The sequence below is a fragment of the Tachysurus vachellii genome, chromosome 3 (genome assembly GCF_030014155.1).
Source record: "Tachysurus vachellii isolate PV-2020 chromosome 3, HZAU_Pvac_v1, whole genome shotgun sequence".
NCBI classification, from domain to species: domain Eukaryota; kingdom Metazoa; phylum Chordata; class Actinopteri; order Siluriformes; family Bagridae; genus Tachysurus; species Tachysurus vachellii.
The window spans coordinates 14913664-14933360 of record NC_083462.1 but is presented as its reverse complement, the minus strand read 5'-3'; the positions used below and the strand labels follow the sequence as shown (position 1 = coordinate 14933360).

Genomic DNA, 19697 nt, shown 5'->3' with positions numbered 1-19697 from the left:
ATTTTTATATTTTTCGTTTAAAATTGTATTTACGCTTGGTACAAATGTTGCTGTTTCAACTTCGTACAAATGTTGCTGTTTCCGGTTATGACCACAGTGAGCTCGTGAAACTTTTACTGTAGGCAGGATTTTTTATTTATTTATTTACCGGTATTTACTACTTCCGGTTCACGTCTGCGTTTGCTAAGAGTATGCTAGAGGTTGAATTGTTGTGTTTTAACAGCGTCATTGAAAGCTATAAATGTGCGGAATGCGGCGTGAATATATGTTTTAATAATAGTAGTATTAATAAGCAAACCGGGAACTTTTTACAAGGCAGTCTGGACTAACCAGCTGCAGATTATTATTATTATTATTATTATTATTATTATTATTATTATTATCATTATTCTGTAGAGATCCCGCAGGTCTGTGCTCTGGGCTCCATATATTTTAGTTCTACATTAATTCAGAAGTTTAATCTTCACCTCCAGTGTCATAAACATGCAGAGTGTTTTATTTACTCGGTGTTTTGCTACTGTTTTGTCTCGTTCACAACAAGGCAAATCCAACCTGCTCTGTTTATCCAGGTGAGTTTCCTCAAGGAAAAACAAGAAGAATATTTATAATCACTTTGTCGTACATTCATCGTGATATACATGTATTTAAGATACAATACAACATTTATCAGTCTGTATATTTATAATCATACCCTCCAGTGTCACCCATATGAGGATGAGGTTCCCCTTTGAATCTGGTTCCTCTCAAGGTTTCTTTCTTTACCATCTAAGGGAGTTTTTCCTCCCCACAGTCACCTGAGTCACCTCAGACTTGCTCATTAGGGATAAATACATACACATTTAAATATATCTAATATTAACCTTTTGTTCTATATTTACATTTACAGCATTTGGCAGATGCCCTTATCCAGAGCGACGTACATAAGTGCTTAAATCTCTAACATTGAATACATTAATGCTGGCTCACTAAGTTACATACTTAAGATACCATGAGTTTAAAACATTTGTTCAAAGTTACAATGAAAAAGTGTCAAAAGGTTTTTTTTTTGTTTTTTTTTTAAAAATGCAAAAGATAAGGAAAGAAGTGCTAGTTGAAGTGTTTCCTGAATAAGTAGGTCTTCAACCGCTGCTTGAAAATAGCCAGTGACTCAGCTGTCCGGACCTCTAGGGGAAGTTCATTCCACCACCTTGGTGCCAGTACAGAGAAGAGTCTTGTAGTATACTTGCCTCTCACCCTGAGAGATGGTGGAACCAGTCAAGCAGTGCTGGTAGATCGGAGGGTGTGAGGTGCAGTGTGAGGAGTGATGAGGGCTTTGAGGTAAGAGGGAGCTGGTACATTTTTGGTTTTGTAGGCCAGCATCAGTGTTTTGAACCTGATGCGTGCAGCTACCGGAAGCCAGTGGAGGGATCGCAGCAGCGGGGTGGTATGCGAGAACTTTGGCAGGTTGAAAACAAGCCGGGCAGCTGCATTTTGGATCATTTGCAGAGGACGGATGTCCCGTAAAGCTGTTGTGAGATGCTGTCCATTGTTAAAAGCACTTGAACTGAATATTTTAACCTCATTTTTTTGCCCAGAAACATTTCATCGCGACAAGCTAACCACCTCGAAAGGACAGCTAGTGTTTACAGACAAAAGGTGAGTGATTACATTCAAGCATCTGTTCCTGACCCTAGACAGTGTAATAAGACAGTAGATCAGGGAAGTTTCTGAACCAAGAGTTCCAGACATACAGCACTTTAGCAGCTCAGGTCCTACTGTCTCTGAAGTATGTGTTCCCGCTGTCAGCAGTGTGACAGACATTTTTTAGAATTAGCAATCTCTGAATATTAAACACTTTTATTTTAAATTAAAAAAAAAAGAAACACGTTTCTCGTAATATGGCTTTTAAAGAGTAGTTATGCACACAGATCCTTTTCTGTATTCCTAAGCGCTTTAGTGTTGCGATCCAGGTCACGGTTCTTGTGCAAGCTGAAGTGCTGTTTGTTTCAATCGGAGCAGTAAAATAAAGCTGACTACAGTTCCCTCTGAAAGCTAATTCTTTTGTTTGTGCTATATGAAGACATGACATTACCACCACCATGTTTCACTGATGAGCAGATCCTTTCTTCCTCACACTTTGGCCTTTCCGTCACTTTGGCAATGCCTCTGATCGATCTTCAGTTTTTTTCACAGGTTCACAATGGCTTGATTTTCTCTGGTCTTTATGTCGGGTTATCCTTTTTAATAATAAATGCAATATTCACAGGTGGAAATTGAAGCTAAAATCAAGATTATATTTTCTGAGCTATTTATTATTTAAACAACCAATTTATCAGAGCTCATCTGGGCAAGAAACACACGTCTAAAAATTGGTCGGTCTAACACCAAATGTGCTATATTCTATGTCGTTGAACTACATATAAACTACATATATTCATCCATTCCAATAGGTTCAGAGAGGGCTTTTTAGTTTGGAAACTTTAGTTTCTCGTGTGTGTGTGTGTGTGTGCTTGCAGGCCATGTTCTCAGCCCGAGTTTGTGCCATTACAGATGAGTCAGACACAGTGAAGAGGCTGCAGCTGGAGGTGCCACATCCTGAATTTAGTTTCCGTGCTGGTCAGTGGTAAGTATAACAGTAGTGCTGTGGTCAGATCTGACCTGATACTTATGTGATTATGTGTCTGCAAGCATCCTTGTATGTAAGGTGAGCATGTCCACTATGGGGCAGTACCCATGAACCACACCAAAGAACCAACAGAGTTTCAAGTTTTACTGTAGGAATTAAAAAAAGAACATAACAGGGAGTGAATGTTTAATAAAAGTGGTTCAATTATGATGGATAAAATAGATAACGTATGTTTTAACCCAGGAGTTAAATGAAGTATATTCTCATTCTAGCTACTGATGATAATGAACTCATTATAGAAAAAGGGACTTTTTATTTTTTTAAAGTAAGAAGAATGTAGAATGACCACTAGGTGGCGCAGGAAGGCAAACTAATGCTTAAAAAAAGTCATTAGTCTGATGTCTGTTTCCATCATCACTTTAAACCATAGAGAAAAGTTCAAATGAATTAGAAACTTTTAAAAGGTTTTAAAATGACATTCTAGAACATGATTGTGGAAAAAATGCAACGTCTCTATAGTATGACAGTGTTATGGATGAAGCAGGCTGAAGAAAGAAAACCTCTGTAATTTACATCCATTCTGTTCTGTGACTTTCCCTGTAGATCTGCAGTGTTACAGTACAAGTGTGTGGTCAGGAAACACAGTTACAGCCCTTTGTGTTTCTGAACAAGAACCCAGATAAACTTCAGGCAACGATATCAGTAGATATTCAGGATCATAACATAAATCAGAGACACCAGAAAGAGTTCAGCAGTTTTCTTTATTTTCCAGAACTAAAATAAAACTACAACTTTTTTTTTTTTTTACCCTTCTTTCAAAATACGGTTGTGCTCAAAAGTTTGCATACCCTGTAAGTAATTGTTAAACATTGGTATCTCTTTGAAAAATATGACCGATAATGCAAAATAATTGTTTTTTATTTAAGGATCGTGGTCACATGAAGTCATTAATTATCACATAATTGTTTGACTCATTTTTAAAACCTCATGATAACTGAAATCACCTAAACAACCCTGATCAAAAGTTTATATCTCCTTGAATGTTTGGCCTCGTTATAAACACACAGGTCGACACACAGAGGCAAGGCAAGTTTATTTGTATTGCACATTTCATACACAGAGGTCATTGAAAGTGCTTTACATAGAAATTACAAAACAGTTTATAAGAGAGAAAAAAAAAATATGTAAAAATAAGAGACACGATAAAATCATAATAAAAACAAAGAACAATTAAAAAAAATAAATGTGATTTTGATAAAAACAGTTTAAAATATGTTAAAAAGAATAAAACAGGAGTAAAAGTGATTTGGATAAAAAGTGCAGTCAGTTTGAAGCAGCACAGTGCTCATTTAGTAAATGCAGAGTTAAACAGATGTGTGTTTAATCTTGATTTAAAAGTGTCTACTGTAAAAGTGAAGCACATCTGATCTGTTCTGGAAGCTGATTCCAGTTATAGGTGGCAGAATAACTAAATGCTGACACACCTTGTTTTGAGTGAACCCTTGGTATCTATAACTGACCTGATCCTAATGATCTGAGTAGTCTGCTTGGTTTATATTCAATTAGCATATCTGTAATGTATTTCGGTCCTAAGCCATGAAGTGATTTATAAACGAGTAACAATACTTTAAAATCTATTCTAAATGTAACTGGAAGCCAGTGTAAGGACCTGAGGACTGGAGTGATGTGCTCAGATTTTTTGGTTCTGGTCAGAATTCTGGCAGCAGCGTTCTGTTTGAGCTGCAGCTGTCTAATGGTCTTTTTGGGATCCCAGAAAGGAGTCCATTGCAATAATCCACCCTGCTGGTGATGAAAGCATGAACAAGTTTCTCTAAGTCCTGTCTTGAGACAAAACATCTAATTCTGGCTATATTTCTGAGATGGTAGTAAGCTGATTTGCTTATCGCTTTCACATGACTACTGAAATTAAGGTCAGACTCTAAAATTACACCAAGATTTCTGACTTTATTTTGTGTCTTCAGCATCCAACTGTTAATTTCATCAATGCACTTACATAGAGAGTGAATGGGGCTGTAGTCATTAGGGGACGGGGCTAAGTATATCTGGGTGTCATCTGCATAGCTGTGGTAAGCAATTTGGTTCTTTTTCATTATTTGACCAATTGGGAGCATATACAAATTAAAGAGAAGCGGTGCAAGAATTGAGCCCTGTGGGACTCCACATGTCATGGATGTCCACTCAGATTTATGGTTACCTATGTTCACATAGTAACCTCTCCCTTTTAGGTATGATTTAAACCATTTGAGGACCATCCCAGAAAGCCCTACCCAGTTTTCCAGTCTAGGTAAGAGTATGGTGTGATCTATCGTATCAAAGGCAGCACTAAGATCTAGTAGCACCAGCACTGATATTTTATTTGAATCAGAGTTTAAATGAATATCATTTATTATCTTTATGAGCACTGTCTCTGTGCTGTGATGTTGGTGGAAACCAGATTGAAAATTGTCCAGATTTGAGTTTTAAGAATTTGAGTTTGGCCATTTGAGTTTAAGAATTTGTTCAGCTGATTGAAAACAACCTTTTCAATGATCTTTCCTATAAAAGGAAGATTTGAGATTGGTCTGTAGTTGCTAAGTATGGTTTTGTCTAGGTTACTTTTTTTAGGAGAGGCTTAACAACTGCCGTTTTTAGGGACTCTGGAAAAGTGCCTGTGAGCAGAGAGGTATTTACTATTTTTAAGAGGTCAGTTTCTAAACAGTTAAGTACCTTTTTGAGAGAGGATGTGGGGAGGGTGTCAAGGCTGCAAGTTGATGCTTTAAGATGTACTGTTTCTTCCAAGGTTTTTATATCAATTATGTCAAATTCTGAGAAAATGACAAATTTTGGAGGTTGTTGTAATGAGGTCTGTCTGACCACATTTCAATATGAGGCTGTATTGATTGCCATTCTGATATTACTGGTTTTCTCAGAGAAAAAGGTTGCAAACTCATTGCATTTGTTGTCAGAGAGCATTTCACTGGGAACTTGATTTGGGGGGTTTGTTAGTCTCTCTAAAGTAGCAAAAAGAGTGTGAGTGTTGTTTATGTTGTTGTTTATAATGTTTGAGAAGAAGATCTGTCTAGCTGTGACTAGTTCTACATTGAAAGCACGAAGACTGTCCTTATAGATGCTATAATGTACTTCAAGTTTTGTCTTCGCCACTTACGTTCAGCTTTTCTGCATGTTCTTTTCATGCTCTGTACAGCTGTTGTGTTTCTCCAAGGTGCTTTACGTCTGCCAGTGATCATCCTGACCTTTACTGGAGCTATACCATCGATAGCATCTTTAACTTTTAAGTTAAAATTTTCAAGGAGAACATCAACAGAGTCTGCCGATATGTTTGGCAACATTGATATAGCATTCATAAATACCTCACTGGTGTTTTCATTTATGAACCTTTTTTTGACATAGACAGATCTAGCATCAGTGGCAGGACAGATCAATAAATCAAAGTAAACACAGAAATGGTAAGATAGCGCTTCATCCTTGATAGCAGTGGATGAAATGTTTAGACCCTTGCTAATGAGCAGATCAAGAGTGTGTCCCCTATTGTGTGTAGGACCTTGCACGTGCTGGGTCAGATCAAAAGTGTTTAAAACATTTAACAGTTCAATTGCAGTATTGTTTTCTGCATTGTCTATATGAATGTTGAAATCTCCAGCAATAACAAAATAATCAAGTTCAGAGGAGATTGTTGATAAAAGTTCTGTGAATTCATCAACAAATGTTGGGGTGTATTTGGGAGGCCTATAAATAATTGTACAGAATGTGTGGTGTACCTTTTAGAGCAATACACAGATATTCAAAAGACTGGTAATCGCCAAGTAACACTTGCTTGCATTGAAAGGCATCTTTGAATAAAGCAGCTATTCCTCCACCTCTTCTAACAGCTCTACAGACACTTATAAAAGTAAAGTTGGGTGGGGCTGATTCATTGAGGACTGTAGCGCTGCAGCTGTCATCTAAGTCCAGGTTGTTAGTGGTGATAAGATCATTAACTAAAAATGATTTGTTCTTTAATGAACAGATGTTCAGAAGTGCTAATTTAACAGTAACTGGTTTTGGCCCTGTATCCATCTCAGAATGACGTCTAATAGGCAGTAGATTAGATAGAATTGTTGTGCAGCTGGAGAGGGCCTTCGTCTTTCTATCACATATCAGGACAGAGATAGGGAAAGCTAAAGGGACATTGGGCTCCCGCTTGTTCTGAAAACATTTCTGATTGTTTCTGCTGTCATAGCGTGGACCCAACACATACAGTATCAGTTACCAGTGCTGTTTGCAGATGAGGGCTGGTGTGATCCCTGACGTTGAGGCAGAGGTTGGAGTGCTCTCTCAGATGGAGGGGGAGGGCAGGCTGGGCCCGGAGGCTTTGGTGGTTGTGGAGCCCGCCGTTTCTTGGTTGATATTTGGGGACTCGCAGCAATAGAAGTTCCAGCAGATACCAGTTTCTCCATTTTCTCTGAAAAGCACAGAATGGTGGAGAGAAGGAGAGAGTGTGACGACATCAGCTGTGATTCTGGTGTTTCTGGAGGCTGGGGAGTGTTATCTTGTTTTTCCTGGTTGTTATCCACAGAAACGTCCTTGGGTGTTGATTCACCATCCAGCTGTAGTGAGGTCTGTGGGCAGGGCTAAGCCTGAGCTGTGTCTGTGAACAGTAGTTGTTGTGGCTGCTGAGTTTTATCCTTGTCAACTGAATGTCCATCCAGGTGTTGGTGTGAAATTCTGTGGTCATTTAGGCCGTTCAGGAGTGGACTGGCACACTCAGCTGATGAATGATGTAGGAAGAAAAAGATATTGTCTTTAAGCAACCTAGCACCTAGTTTGTTTGGGTGGATACCATCTGTGTTAAAAAGTTGCCTTTGACTCCAGAAGATATTAAAATTGTCAATGTAATTCAGTCCTCTCATGGTGCAGGTTTTTTGCAGCCATGAATTTAAACTTAGTAGCCGAGAAAACATATTTGTTCCTCTGGATGGGAGAGGTCCACTGATGAAATTGAACTTTCAGTCTTGCAAGTGTTTCAAAAAGTTCATTGAAATCCCTCTTAAGGAGCTCAGACTGCTCTTTCCAGATATCATTCTTTCCCACGTGTATGACAATCCGACTGACAGACTTATGTTTCATCAGAATGTTGCAAAGTTCCTTGTTAACATCAGAAACCGTTGCCCGAGGAAAACAGTATGTACGGGTAGCCTTGCTTCCAATGTTTCTGATAATAGTCACCCACTATCAGCGTGCTTGGCTCGTCTGCTGTCTGAGTGGAGCGCCGCTGAATGTATGATATTGAGCGTCTGTTGGCTCTGTTAGCTACTGGCTGATGTGATCTGTGTCCATTTACTTTTGGGGATTTTTTGCCCAAACTCACTAGTGCTTCAAATCTATTTTCAAGCCGGACAGGGGGTGGTAGAATATCAGTATTAGCTACTCGAGTTGTACCCATATCTGGGGTAGATGATGCTAATGCAGCAATTTGTGACACTCGTGACAGTCTAATATCTTAGACATCTTTGGGTCTTGCACCCTGTTTATGCCATTGGTTTGTGTCCTCAATTACTTTAGGTTTCTCTGAGCTCACTATGACCTGTTTAAAAGCATTAGGTTCACAGGACTCACCAGCTTTATGTTGAGAGGGACCACGATGAAGCTCTGCTGTATGTTCTGGCAGGGTCGGCAGCACCACAAGTAACTTTGTTTCGAGAACTGCAATCTTTTGTAGAAGTCTGTGGCAGTTTGAGCAGCAGGTGAATTGAGATCCAAAAGAAGGCATTTTCTCTTCTGTTCGAGTGTGGGCAGCTGTGTTGTCCTGATTTAGGATTGTAAACTGCCGGCAATAGCAGACTGGCAGACCGCTATGACAAATTCCCCAAGTTGTTGAATATTCTAAATATCAATATGTTCCCAGGAATTTGTAGTTTTAGTGTGAGTGCCCAATTGTTTAGTTTGAGCACTGTGCTGAACTCCTGGAAGTTAAATCTAAAGGTAAAAGCGAAAAAGCAAAAGCGCAAAGCGCAGAGTGCAAGAAAAAAGCGTCCGAACAGTAGTTCAACAGATGTTCCAACATGACAACGATCCAAAAGCACAAGACAAGGTTGTCCCTCTTAAAGGCTCAGCAGATAATGGTGAAAGTTCTGGAGGACATCACAGTCTCCTGACCACAATATCATTCAGTCACTTTGGGGAGATCTCAAATGTGTAGTTTGTGCAAAACAACCAAAAACTTTACAGAAACTGGTGACATTCTAAGATGAAGAACGAGCAGCTTTACCACCTGAGAGAATTAAGGACCTCATGCACAATTATTACAAAAGACTTCATGCTAGAGGTCTTCACGGGTCCACTTAGATCCGAAAACCCGAGGTCCGACCCGAAACCCAAGCGGGTTTGGGTCTAAAAGTTTCACGTGTGCCTCGGACACGGTTCGGGTATAATAATAGGGACAGTAATTAAAAATTAATGTGTTTTTCCCGAACGGACCCGATAAGACCCGGACTACTGTATCTTGCGTGTGTGCATCGACTCGAGTCCTTTTCCAACCTCTCCTCTTTTTGCCAAGACCGCTTGCGACGTGTGGCTGGCGACGTGTGGCTGGCGGTAAGCTAATTTTCGTTGAAACAGACCTGTCCAATTTTCGTTGAAACAGCCCACGCTGAATTTGAATTTTTTTATGCCTTACATATTAACTTGAGTTCTATAAGAAATAAAATAAATTCGTTTTTCCTTCTCACTCATGTTTTCTTTTAAATGGTTCATATCTTTCAAATTCTCCCAAAAAATTCAAAACTTTGAGCACCACTGTATCCGAAAGCAGGAGAAAATTTGTGGATTTATGTCGATTGACTGTGTCTTGTTTTCAGGGTGGACTTTTTTATCCCAGGTATGGAGACAGTGGGTGGCTTCTCAGTGTGCTCCAGCCCCGGCCTTCTGCAGAGAGAAGGGGTTATTGAGCTGGCAGTGAAATACACACAGCACCCACCTGCACACTGGATACACACCAAGGTGAGTGTGTGACTGGAACAAACCCCCAGATGTTTTACCTGTTTGAAGACGTGATATTCAGATGATCAGCATGTTAAGAAGCAGATTTCTCTTTGACATCCTAAGTCTGTATTGAGAATCTGTACTGATTGAGCTGCCTTTTTCTCTCTATACCTCAGTGTGCGTTAGGCTCACACGTGGAAGTGCGAGTCGGGGGGGATTTTTATTTTGACCCCATGCCGTCTGATCATACAGTGGATCTGCTTTTGCTGGCTGGTGGAGTGGGTATAAACCCCCTTTACTCCATCCTAATGCACTCGGCAGATCTGCTCCAACTGCCACATGCGTACAAACCCGGACACACGCACCTCTGTTACACCGCCAAGAACACCAAGGAGCTGCTGTTCAAAGTGAGTGTGTATAAGATGAACCTACAGCCTTTTAACTTCAGATCACAGAAACAGGTTTTCGTCACTGAACACTGTGAACGTACAGCGGATATAAAAAGTGTATACACACACACACACCTACGTTTAATTGCATAGACAATTTAAGCAATTCTGATAAACCTGAAGAAAAGATCAGCTGTTTCTGTAGGATTTTCTCAATATGTACTTGACATGTTCCTTATAGACACAGAATGAATCACAGAAATCTCCAAATACTATGGCTGCTCAATTGTGCCAACAATCATAATCACGATTATTTAACACACTTTCTCTTTGATTTTTGGAAACAACACAGATTTCTTTGTAACAGTGCATTTCCTTGAACTTAAATAAATGTTAATATACAACATAATGATGGAGGCCAACATGGCAAATGCTGGTACAGAAAACCCCAGTCTGTTTGACAGGAAACGGGACGTCTTTACTGATAAAAATCCAGACACTATGTAAAACAAAACACAAGCACAAGACAAAAGGTGTATATATAAAAGGAGGACAATCAAAGAGACACAAGTAACACGTGTGCAGAGGCGGGAACAGATTAAGGATAGGGACAACACAAAAACAAAAGCACATGGCACAAGACAAACAAAGCCTGCCAGAATGTCCCCCTGGTGTCCAGACTGGGATAGTCCATGACACTGGTTCCATGGGCTGGTTTCAGGAATGAGCGCCGGCAGGTCACAAGATGTCCACCTGTGCTGAAGACCGCTTCTGACAAGAAACTTGTGGTTGGGATGCACAGATACGTTCTTGCCAGGTTGTGGAGCCATCGGCTGGCTGTCTGGCTTCAATGGGCACTTGCTTGTCTTCGGTGGCATATTTTTGTTTGAACCTTTGGTCCAGGTCCAGTCAAGACACTCTTTTGTTGCAGAGTCACTGTATTGTATTTATTGTTGAGAGAGTCCACAATCTTCTTGTTCATGCTTTTGGTCATGTCTGTGTGATCCTCCAGCACTGCCAGTATCGAGTTGTTGCAGATGCGGAGGGTTTTTAAAAAGGATACACTTGCATAGATCTCCTCAAAAAGTGCATCTTTAAAATCAACCAGGGGCTGAGCAACTTATTGATGGCCTTTTCTGCCACACAGGGATGAGATGCCTGACCTTTCTGTTGGTTGAAAGGACCTGGGCAGTTGCCCCCTGCTGCTCCAGGACCCTGTTGATTATGGCCTGTCTAAATCCCCATCTGCATGGATATTGTGTCTTTAGAGTGTTCAAGCAGATTCAACTGTTTCTGTGCCTCTGCAAGTTAGTCCCTCAACTGCTTAGTTGTATGAAGTAAATGGAAGTTGCTCTGGATAAAGGGCATCTGCTAAATACCATAAATGGAAATATTCTTGCCGAACCTCATGGTGTAGTCAATTGTGCTGTCCTCCATTGCATTCTTCTTCCAGCACAACATTCACATTTTAAATGGATTAAAATTGACTTAATATAACCAGATCCACCAGTTATTAATCATTTGGTGTATATAATCATGTTTCTTTCAGAACAGCATCATCAGTGTTTGTCAAGAATTCCCAGATAAATTCTCATGTGACTTCAGAGTAACGCAGCAAGATTTTGAAATCGAGTCTGAGCTGCAGTCTTACACAACCAGTGAGTCCCTCATTTAGCTTCCTTTTAAGTTTTAAGTGCATTTGAATGAAAGACTTCCAACACAAGCCCATAAGATACTGTTGGAGGTTTTGACTGTATGTCTTCACTTTCAGGTGGAAAAATCTCCCAGGAGGAGTTGAGGTGTCGCGTTAACCCCGAGCGCACATTATGTTATCTGTGTGGGCCACCACCTATGATCGAGAGTGTGAGTTTAGACCTGCAAAGTCTTGGTCTGTCCACGAATCAAATCCTTTATGAGAAGTGGTGGTAGATCTCCAGCCACCAAGTGTCTCTGTGGCACGAAAGAAGACCTCAAGATATCGGTTTTATTTTTTAAAATGTGCAGTTTATAATCTTTACTTGTGCAATGCAGTTTACTCCTCTACAAATATCATACTATGCTAAGCTGTTACTCAGATATGCAAATACTGTTCTATCAAATATGGTTGTTCAAAAAAAACCAACAGATTTTTATTTCTTATTAAAAGGATGATTTTATAATACATTTAAATGTAAGCATCTCTTTTTGTCCTGATCTAAAGAATTACTGCACCTATAACATTTCATTATTTATTATTAAGTTTTTCGTGTAGCATCAACGAAGACTTTCATACAAACTGCTAACTATAATGCGAATCCTGCTGATATCCCAATGCACTCATATGTAAATAAAACATTTTAATGCGTCAAAACATCAAATCTCCGTTTTCTTCTTTTATATTTTTTTGCCCAAATTGCTGACAGATCGTTTCATAGTTTCAATCAGCATCATGGACACTGATACATGGTGGATAAGTATCTCCACATACACAACACTAATGCACTGTACAATAAAGGTCAGAATATACTATACTGTACTATCCTCAGGTTACCTGTCTTTTAATGCCACATGCTGCAGATGTTTTAGCATCAAACAGCAGTATAACTCCTCCCCCTTCAGTATGGAGCTGAGCTGACACAATATTTACAGTATGTACGTCAATATCATACCATGTGCAATATCCCCTTATATTCTTATTTCATTTATATTTATTTTTTCTGGTGCAATCTCTGGAAAAAATATTTCTTTTGGGATTAATAAAACTTAGGCTTCTGGTCAGAAGGTTGTGAGTTTGAATCCCAGCTCTGCCAATCTGCCGCCACTGGGCTCCTGAGCAAAGTCCTTAACCCTCAGTTGTATATGATGAGATGTAAGTAAAACATAAGTCGCTCTGACAAACGAACACCAACTTTTATAGTGGTGGTCACACTTCTTGGGGCTTTTTATACCTGGTCACTTCATGCGTTTTCTGTGAGCGGATAGCTATCCGATTGTAAAAAGACCAGGGGCCCGTTGCACAAAAGTAGAATTAAGACATCCAGGATAAATGACTGAGCTGAGGTCAATGAATCCAAAACAACTGTGTCTAGGCTTAATTGGTTGCACAAAGACCAAGCCAGGATGAGCAGACACGGATTCATCAAGCCAGGTGAAACCAATCCTGGATATGTGCGCGCTCACTGCTCACTCAAACAGACCCACCACCGATCACAGATTCACTGATTCACCATGGCAACTAGAGCGGCGTACTTTTCCCCGTCTGAGGTACAAATCCTCGTGGAGGCATACGAGGAGGAAAAAGACATAAAAAGAAGAAAGGCAACACCCCCACAGTGATAAAGCAAAGAGAAAAAACGTGTAAAGTTTTGCAAAGTATTGCAGACCGCCTGAATGCGTAAGTAGTGCACAATTACACACTCACCGCTCCACTGAAACATCACAATTACAATCCAAATAGTTAATTCACATCTCCAAAAACGCAGTTGTACTCTTATTATGAAACAGTTGAAATTTTAATTGAAATGGACTGCAGATATGAGTGAAATTGTGTAAAGTAACTCCATCACACTGTATAAGGCTTCGATAAATTATCAAAGCCTTACATTATTACTACCCTCACTAGTACGGTTTAATCTTAGCCGTTGTACTCTGCTTCTTATGTTGTCCGCTGATTTTTCTCTGTTTTCCTGCTTTTATTAATGTAAAGCTGCTTTGAAACAATGAGACAATTGTGAAAAGCGCTATATAAATAAAATAAAATTGAATTGTATAAATAGATGAGCTAATAATAATAATCACTTTAATTTATATAGCACCTTTCAAAGGACCCAAGGTCGCTTGCTGACTCCATTGAATGTTCTTGTGTGACAAAGAAAGTGTCTCTTTTCATGTGGTGTGGTGTGTGTGATGTAGATTAAACATGACCGGGCCAAAACGGTCCACTTTTTACATCATGGCTGTGTCAAGAATATCACTGTGTTTATGAGGTAGTAATGATGAGATTTTGTGTTGACAGGTGAATTCTATGGTGTGTTGCTGGGAGACAGGGGGTATGGCTGCCAGCCTTTTCTCCTGACACCTTTCACAGACCCCCAGGAAGCACAGCAGGCCTACAACCATGCGCATGCCAGGACCAGGGCCAGAGTTGAAATGACCTTTGGCCTCCTGAAGGCACGCTTTCACTGGCTTCACAAATTAAGGGTCAGCCCTGTGAGGGCATGTGACATTACTGTGGCTTGTGCTGTCCTCCACATTGTGGCTTGCCTGAGGAAGGAGAGGGACCCCAGAGTGCCACCAGCCATGGACTGGGATAATCCGGCAATCTTCCCTGATGACGACAGTGGTCGGCTGCTGAGGGACCAATATGTGTTGAATTATTTTAGTTAGTATGTGTGCTTTCAATTTTGGTTAAATATGTCCTGCGGTGGCAGAGGAATTTGGGGTTTTTTGTGTTCAATATTTTTTTTAATTGATTTTGCCTCTTATGATGTTTGTGCTGTATACTGTGTGTAATACAAGCCTGCAGGGAGGCTACTGCATCTGTTCATTTGTCTGTTCAGTTGAAGTGTATGGATTTGTCCTGCATTTATTTCAGTGTGCAGAAATGCGAGGTGTGTTATATACAGACCTTTGAATGTGTATTTATCCTTTTGTTGTATAATATGCTTTGATTCTGTGCCTTCCATCTTGTAGAGTCACTGTGTGACTTCAGTTTCGAAAGGAGCTGATGGTGCACCTGCTTTGTTTTATTCTTATTCAATAAAGGACCATAATGTTACACTTTGTGTTTTTATATCCATATGGAATGTGTATTTTATACGACAGCGTATTAGGGCCACACTGAGGAAGAAGGAAAAAGTCATACATTTATGAGGCTGGTTCTTGCTGCGGAAAAGATGCATATTCGTTTTACAGTCCTGATACTTATGACAATGTGATGCTGATGTGCCAAAAGATTAAGTATGTCCTTGTTTGTGAAACCATACTGAAGAACAATTCCACGAAATGCCCCACAGCTGTCATTTTAACAACTGTCCTCCTCTAAAACAACGGGTTACAATATTATGACGTCATTCTCAATGTCTGTTATTTTTTTTTTCCTCTGTGGCCCTAATATTCTATCATTTTATATATAGCCTTATAGTCTATGGGAAACTGTAAATTATCTAATGATAGCAACATCATCTAAAAATCATCATTTATCCAAAATGATTGAAATTAATGATCACAAACGTTTAAATAATGACATTGGGTCTAGTTATATGTGATAACAATGTATAGTGGGCAGTGGAATAACTATTGGATTCCGTTTGTGGTGACTGCTGACTGACATAAGGGATGAGATTAAATAGATCCTGGAATTTAGCCTGGTCTGGAGCAGGCTAGCTCAACAGAATAAATCTCCATGGTAATTTATACCATAACATCCTACTGCCCCGTAATCCATCTTTAGTGCAACTGGATCACAGATAAATTGAGCCAGGATCACCAAGATATCCCGGCTTAATCCCTTATCCTAGTTTTGTCCAATAGGCCCGTAGGCCGTCTGTAAGTCATTGTCTTTGTTTGTTATGTTTATTATGTTAGTAAGTATTCTGTTTTGTTTAATAAAACATTGGACGCATTACAGTCTCGCAGTTATTGGCTGGTCTATTTACTGCGTGTATCGCCCGCGTATGTTACAGGTTTGTTTGTTTTATTTATTTATTTATTTATTTAATGTAAAACTTTTGTGTTTTTTGTTGTCACCTGTTGTTTGTTTGTATGCAGATATTTATTATTATTTATTATGTATTATGTATGCAGATATTTATTATGTAATTATGTCCTTATGTGTATCTTATTTTTTATTATTTTATCTTAGTGTTATTTGACTTTATATTCATATCAAGTACATACACAGTATGATTGTGTATGTGACAAATAGAATTTAATTTTGAATAGAATTTCAATTTGATTTAAATCGAATTTAAATTTGATGTCCTTTTGAGTCAGCACTCAAGAGGACATTTCTAAATGTACTTTTCATCACATAAAGTGAACAAACATATATGCATGCATATATACAGTATATACAAGTGTATATATATATATATATATATATATATATATATATATATATATATATATATATATATATATATATAGACTTTAAGAAAACAGATGAAGCAATCACAGAATTCTTCAGGCATATTTATCAGTTTGTAATCGAATTTCTTCATAGATTTTTAAATCAATGTATGTTACTCTTCAAATCTTTATCTTCGTTTTCCACACTTTCAGTCATGTAGTCATGGTCTGGTGTCCTGAGGGAGAGATTAGTTAACAATTATGTACAGAACATTAATAATGAAACATTACTAGATACGTTTTTTTCCTGCTGTACTTGTCAATGCACATTTGTAGTGTGCTGTTTATTACACAATTAAGTTGTGATATTTGCAATATATTCAATAATATGTGTTAAATAGAAGTTTTCTTTCATGCGACAGTTTCAGCCATTGTTGCTTGTGGTTACATAGTCCTCATTTGCTCAATGTTTCCAAGGTGTGCAGGGCTACAGAGTATACCGTATTTAACCAAAGTATTTTATCTACAGATTATTTTATATGGAGATACTGATGGCAAAAGGCTGAATTCATCATGATATGTTATTTGACTTTGCCAGTGTAACATATTGCAACCTACAAAATTATTTCTTACTTGCAGCAAAATAAAACAATCCTTTTAGTCATTTGAGTGAGTAATGAGACTGAGTGAGTAGGTCTCTGTTGGTATTGCTGAATAGTGAGACATCATGAACATTGTTCCCAAAGGTCACCATGTTTTTTTTAAATGTTTCCGTGCCATTGTTTCTGCATCCACCTCACTTTGCTTTCAACAAAATCTTCAAAGATTCATCTCCACCTATAATGGATTATAATGGGTTGTTTGCAAGGTTGTGTGTTGTTTGTGTGATTGTAAGGACTGAGAGGGTACAAGAACTACCAGAGCAAGGTCTTGGCAGAGGACTGGGTGCCTTTTGCATCAGTTACAACAGCCAAAATTTAATGTTTAGAGTTTTTTTGTATTATGAATTAAGTTTAAATATTAACTGCAACTTTTGAAAACTTTTTTAGATCATATTTTTTTGAATAGCCACGAAATACAATAGAAATATTTAATACTAGCAAATAAACCTTACCTGTCTTTAATTGATGGCATCTCAATGGTGCGAGCAAACGCAGCTCCTGCGTGAACTCGATCCCCGAATGAAAAGTTTCTCCTGCCAAATCTCTGTGGAAGTGTGGCCGAAGGTGGACTCTCACTACGGCGGCACGTTGTACACTGCAGACCAAAGGTAGGCTTGGCATTTCCTGAGCGGCCAAACCTCTGCGGTAGATTGATGGAGGACTTGGGCATACGTTGCATGTGTGAGTCACGACCAAAGCGGAGCGGTAGGTTCGCATGAGCATGTGCTGGTTTTGCCAAGAGTGGGTGTAGGCGAAGGATGGTAGGTGAGTTTATTCTGCCGCTGCTAGTCGGAGCCATGCTCAGCACGGCGTCTTCCATTTCCAGACTCCGGGGAAGATCATTGCTCTATAGAGATGTGGACATACAAGGAGAGTATTGTGGTATTTGTGTTTATTTACGTTACCCTGTTTGTGTAAGGTGAAAATGTTGTTCACTGTGCATACTTATGCACAAAAAACATTCTAAATAAAAATACACCATTGTTTTGACAGGCAGTGAACTTATCTGTCCAAACACTGGTGAGATCAGAACAAGACAGTGAGTGTTTCTATCAGGTTATATATACATTAGTCTGAGTATTTATTTTAAAATGACCTTATGTGTAGTAGTTTGTCATTGTGGTGAGACAATCTGTGTTGGCTTTCAGCTATTCTGGATACTTAAAAAAAACTTTCTCTTCTTTTTATATTTTTTCCTTAGTCTTTGCAAAGAATTTCTTACCTTTAAAAATATTCTTCTTGTGATTGTGTTGATGTTGTTGCCAGCAAGCGGAAGTTTGACAGAACTAACATCTGGAAAGACCAAACTACTTAGGATGCCTAGTGTAAGAGAAAGAGCAGAGCAAGACATCTTCCAACCTTTGTCAGGATCCAAGATATTCCAGACTATTTATACCTAAACACACACACATTCCCCCCCTAACACACAGGTTCAGTAGAGAACACCAACACAATAGCATACTTAATACAGGAAATTCATAAGCAGCACCATTTTGTGCATTCACTAATTGCATTCTTTAGTGCTTCATAGCAACAAGAAGCAGGAGGCAGGAACTGAAAGGCTTTTCGACTGCTTCAGGAGAGCAATTTTACTTTACAGTATAGACGAGCAAGAACTCCTTTCCCTATTTTATTCTCAGTATTAACACTTTCTTCTTTTAAGAGTTTTTCCTTGCTATTATCGCCTTCAACTTAATAGCCAAATTCAGCCTAATTGGACTAGAGTCAATATTTTTGTAAAGAACCTTTAAAACACTGTTTTAAAGCCATTATAGGATTTTATGAAAATAAATTTTATACTAACTTTGAACACTATCATGTAAAGAGGACATTTTAGGGTTTAAGGATTATGGCTTTAAGTTGTCATATCCCTTTCCCTTGAGGTTACGATTTCAGATTTATATCTGTTTCTCTGGTTTATAGATATAGATATAGATTTTTATTTATCAGTCAGAATTCTGGTAGGCAATTAATTTATTTCAAATTGTTACAATTGAGAAAATACCGAGATGCCATCACAGCTTTTCATTGCAACCTTGCATTTTTATGAATGTAGAATTTTTCAGAGAACTTCAACAAAATGGCACATGCAGTCATCTACATATCTTGATTGAGGAACAAGTACTAAAGATTAAAGGATTAGCCCCAGTGCTAAAAAATATGTACATGCCAGATCCATGTAATGACCAAATAGTGCCTCATTTGGTGAGAACACAGACGATACAGGAATCAATAGGATTAGTCTGAACTGGTTCTTTGTATTCATGGAGTAACATCTGACGAGCCAAATGGCTAAATAAAAAAAAATGTAAAAAAAAACCAGAATATTGCACAATAGAATAGATTAGAAGAAATTAAAGAAAGCAAAGTAGATATGTGTTAGGCTTATGATGACAGCTGTAGACTCAAGACATCTCTACTGTATGCACACAGAATAATCAGTAATTACTGTGGGCTGATTGTGTTTGATCTGTAGTTGTAATCCAATGAAAGAAGACACCCACGTTCTTAGGCTAATTACACGCTTGCATTCAGTATAGTAGAGGTGAATATGCTCTGACGTTTGTTGTAGCGCACTAAAATGATGGACCTTTTTGAGGCAGTAAAGGACAACCTCAACCTTCTCAACAGAGTGGTATTTTGATTATTTTCTAATTGGAGCTTGTGCTATGTAAATATTAACATTTGCATTCTCCAATTTTCATTTGTGTCAATGGACAGCAAGCTTACTTACAAATTAGCCATCATTTTATATTTCACTTGCAAATGTCATGATACATTTTTTAAATACCATGTTATGGTCAATTAAATTAACATCTGTATTATCTTAAATTTACCTTCTCTAAAATAAAAGTAAAAGCAATATATTAAGTTCTAAAATCCATTATTTAAATCTATCTATCTATCTATCTATCTATCTATCTATCTATCTATCTATCTATCTATCTATCTATCTACAGTGGTGTGAAAAAGTGTTGGCCCCTACCTATAATTTTTTTGCACGTTTGTCAC

General features: G+C 38.5%; 2 protein-coding genes across 2 annotated transcripts; one reads left to right on the top strand and one right to left on the bottom strand.

Moving 5' to 3' along the window:
• Positions 1 to 163: 163 nt before the first annotated feature.
• oxnad1 (oxidoreductase NAD-binding domain containing 1) lies at positions 164 to 12332 on the top strand. Its single transcript, XM_060865918.1, has 7 exons — positions 164 to 569; positions 1575 to 1635; positions 2496 to 2602; positions 9463 to 9604; positions 9763 to 9993; positions 11525 to 11633; positions 11747 to 12332. Exons 1-7 carry the CDS (start codon positions 484 to 486, stop codon positions 11902 to 11904), a joined length of 894 nt encoding a protein of 297 aa, XP_060721901.1. The 5' UTR covers positions 164 to 483; the 3' UTR covers positions 11905 to 12332.
• Positions 12333 to 17133: 4801 nt separating this feature from the next.
• Positions 17134 to 18036, bottom strand: npvf (neuropeptide VF precursor). Its single transcript, XM_060865088.1, has 2 exons — positions 17908 to 18036; positions 17134 to 17532 (listed from the first exon to the last, which is right to left on the bottom strand). The coding sequence occupies exons 1-2, from the start codon at positions 18034 to 18036 to the stop codon at positions 17134 to 17136; spliced, it is 528 nt and encodes a 175-aa protein (XP_060721071.1).
• Positions 18037 to 19697: the final 1661 nt, after the last annotated feature.

Bases quoted from the DNA above. Each gene is read 5' to 3' on its own strand.
- npvf (XM_060865088.1), bottom strand. From the start codon at position 18,036: ATGTCTTGCTCTGCTCTTTCTCTTACACTAGGCATCCTAAGTAGTTTG. The intron at 17,533-17,907 runs GTAAGAAATTCT...ACATCTCTATAG, and splicing joins CAAGAAGAATATTTTTAAAG to AGCAATGATCTTCCCCGGAG.
- oxnad1 (XM_060865918.1), top strand. From the start codon at position 484: ATGCAGAGTGTTTTATTTACTCGGTGTTTTGCTACTGTTTTGTCTCGT. The intron at 2,603-9,462 runs GTAAGTATAACA...TCTTGTTTTCAG, and splicing joins AGTTTCCGTGCTGGTCAGTG to GGTGGACTTTTTTATCCCAG. The intron at 11,634-11,746 runs GTGAGTCCCTCA...CTTCACTTTCAG, and splicing joins GCTGCAGTCTTACACAACCA to GTGGAAAAATCTCCCAGGAG.